This window comes from Hypanus sabinus, unplaced genomic scaffold, assembly GCF_030144855.1.
Source record: "Hypanus sabinus isolate sHypSab1 unplaced genomic scaffold, sHypSab1.hap1 scaffold_2650, whole genome shotgun sequence".
Classification (NCBI taxonomy): domain Eukaryota; kingdom Metazoa; phylum Chordata; class Chondrichthyes; order Myliobatiformes; family Dasyatidae; genus Hypanus; species Hypanus sabinus.
This window is the reverse complement of record NW_026780782.1, coordinates 14,060-16,360: the sequence shown is the minus strand read 5'-3', so window position 1 is coordinate 16,360 and position 2,301 is coordinate 14,060. Positions and strand designations below refer to the sequence as shown.

Below are 2,301 nucleotides of genomic sequence, written 5' to 3'. Positions count from 1 at the left end.
CCGTTCAGCTGACTCTGTTGCTTCCTTCATGGATATGTGAAAGAAAGGTCACTGTTCGTCGGATAGCCTAGCATGCTACATTTCATTGTGTATCTATAGCGTAGCTTCGTTGGCGCATCTAATGTGCACATATTTGGTGTAAATTCCCAGTGTCAGTTCCCTTTCTGTCTTAACAAATTATCAATGTTGCTCTTTACAGAAGAATATCCTCCCATCAGCAACGTTAACAACACAAATAATTGGTGTCATTTTCCAACATACAAATATTGCCATATTAATTCCACTTTTGTTTCTTATTAGATATGACAAAGGTCTCAGAACTAATTTCAAAATCAAACCTTTTGGGCCACTCTTCCATATAGGATTCTTACTGAAAAACATGGAGATTACATCAGCCTTCTGCATCTACTAATGCACTTCTATCCGAGAACAGGAGACAGTCGGCTGAAAGGGGAGCTTTATTTAAAGCTGCCACTCTAAAAATGCAATGACGTCCGTTACATCTATACACCTACCACGTTCTTGATTCTAGCATTGCATAGACTATCCCATTCATTTTAAATACTCATATGCTTTAAGCAGTATTTCAGAATGATTACGTCGTAAGAAGAATACAAAATAATTAAAATGTATTGTTCAGTAGCTGTATTATTCACATTAAACAAGTTAGCCGAATGAATAAAGTAGAGGCTATATCCACTGACAAATAAAGCGCGCCTCTGTGCCCAATCTCTGGAACATTCGCCAGTCCTGGTCAGATTAGATGCAGAGAGAGTTTCAGTGAGAAGAACTGGTGCTCCAGGTTGTGAGGAATGCAGGCAGCAGTCCATCGGAGAGGCTTAATGATACCTGGACAGTAGCTCACTACGGTCGATCGTGGAGAAGAAAACAGGCTGGGTATGCACGTTTCCTGACTTCGGGCTGGAATGTTAATGCAGCAGAATCATTCTTTAATAGGGGCTAGGAAAACTCGCAGAGTAACTGTCTCAGGTATTGCGAGAAGATAAGAGTTAGTAAGGTATCAAGTTATGGTTTTGAGGGGTAAAATCTATGACATCGCCACTGCAATATATCCACGGTGGCAGGAGTAGAGGCCAGAGACTGATGAAGTTTGGGTGAAATTAGCGTAGTGAACTGCTGCAGTATATCAGACGCTAGTTCTAGGCACATTCCCGAGCTAGTTTCATGGGTTTGATAATACATGGCATTAGACTTTTAATTCCGCTCTTCAACTCCTGTCTGAACTTGCTTTGGGTCATTGCGTAGATGCACGTATTGGCACATGAGCTGATTCGAATGAGCAAGACCCCAACCTCATTGGCGACGGCTGACGGGCTTGTGAGATCCTTACCCACAAAATTGATTGTGACTCGAGTACAGATGAAAGTCACAGCTCCTGTTGTCCAGAGGATTATGGCAGTCCCGGAAACGGTGAAGAGTAAGACAATGGACTTGCGCCGATTCTCCGTTTCAATGTCCTTACAGCCTCCTCCCTTGATGCGCCGTCGGACCCTGCTGGCCGCTATGATGTTCCTGACGGTCAGTCCGTTTAGGAGCAGGATCAGAGCGAAAGGAAGTAAAGAGAGAGATGTGTTACACATCCAGGAAAATGCCACCCACCAGACGGATGTAAAGTAGTCGGCTCTAGTATGGCAACCCCAGTTCACATTATTTATCCTCAAGAGAGGCTTATAGAGGAAGTGAAAGGGTATGTACTTTAAGCAGCTCAGCGCGCATAAGGACACAATAACCATGGCGGCCGTCCTGTCCGTGCAATATCGGAGTCTCAGTTTCGGACAGCAAATGCTGACAAAACGGTCAGAGGTGAAAGAGACAGTTAACCAGACGGAATAGTCCAGGGCGACAATCCGTAGATATACAAAGGTCGGGCACACAGTGCTGAGGGACAGGAAGGAGTTAGGGGAATAGTAGATGTAGATCCCTCGGAGCAGCACGTGAAAGAAGATCACGAACAAGTCGGAGATCGCCATAGCCACCATGTAACGGGTGATTCCTCGGGAGAGACCGCACTTTCCGCGGTGTAGTATCGCAGCCGTCAGCACGTTGGCTGGTGGAAACACAAAGCACAGTGTCATGCTTAACAATACAATAAAAGGTGAGGTTTGAGCCGGGTTATAGGTAGTACCGCCTGAGGGAGTGTGGAGACGCGGCTTTTTAATAGGAGGATTAAGCTCCTATTGATTCAGCTCCCTCTACACAGAGAGAGAGAGAGAGAGAGAGAGAGAGAGAGAGAGAGAGAGAGAGAGAGAGAGAGAGAGAGAGAGAGAGAGAGAGAGAGAG

The 2,301-nt window shown here is 45.2% G+C and overlaps 1 protein-coding gene across 1 annotated transcript; it reads right to left on the bottom strand.

Annotated features, from left to right (window-relative positions):
- Positions 1–1,160: 1,160 nt before the first annotated feature.
- On the bottom strand, positions 1,161–2,096 carry LOC132388115 (probable G-protein coupled receptor 139). Its single transcript, XM_059960474.1, has one exon. The coding sequence runs from the start codon at positions 2,094–2,096 to the stop codon at positions 1,161–1,163; it is 936 nt and encodes a 311-aa protein (XP_059816457.1).
- Positions 2,097–2,301: the final 205 nt, after the last annotated feature.

Excerpts from the sequence above, each read along its gene's own strand:
- LOC132388115 (XM_059960474.1), bottom strand. The coding sequence starts at position 2,096 with ATGACACTGTGCTTTGTGTTTCCACCAGCCAACGTGCTGACGGCTGCG.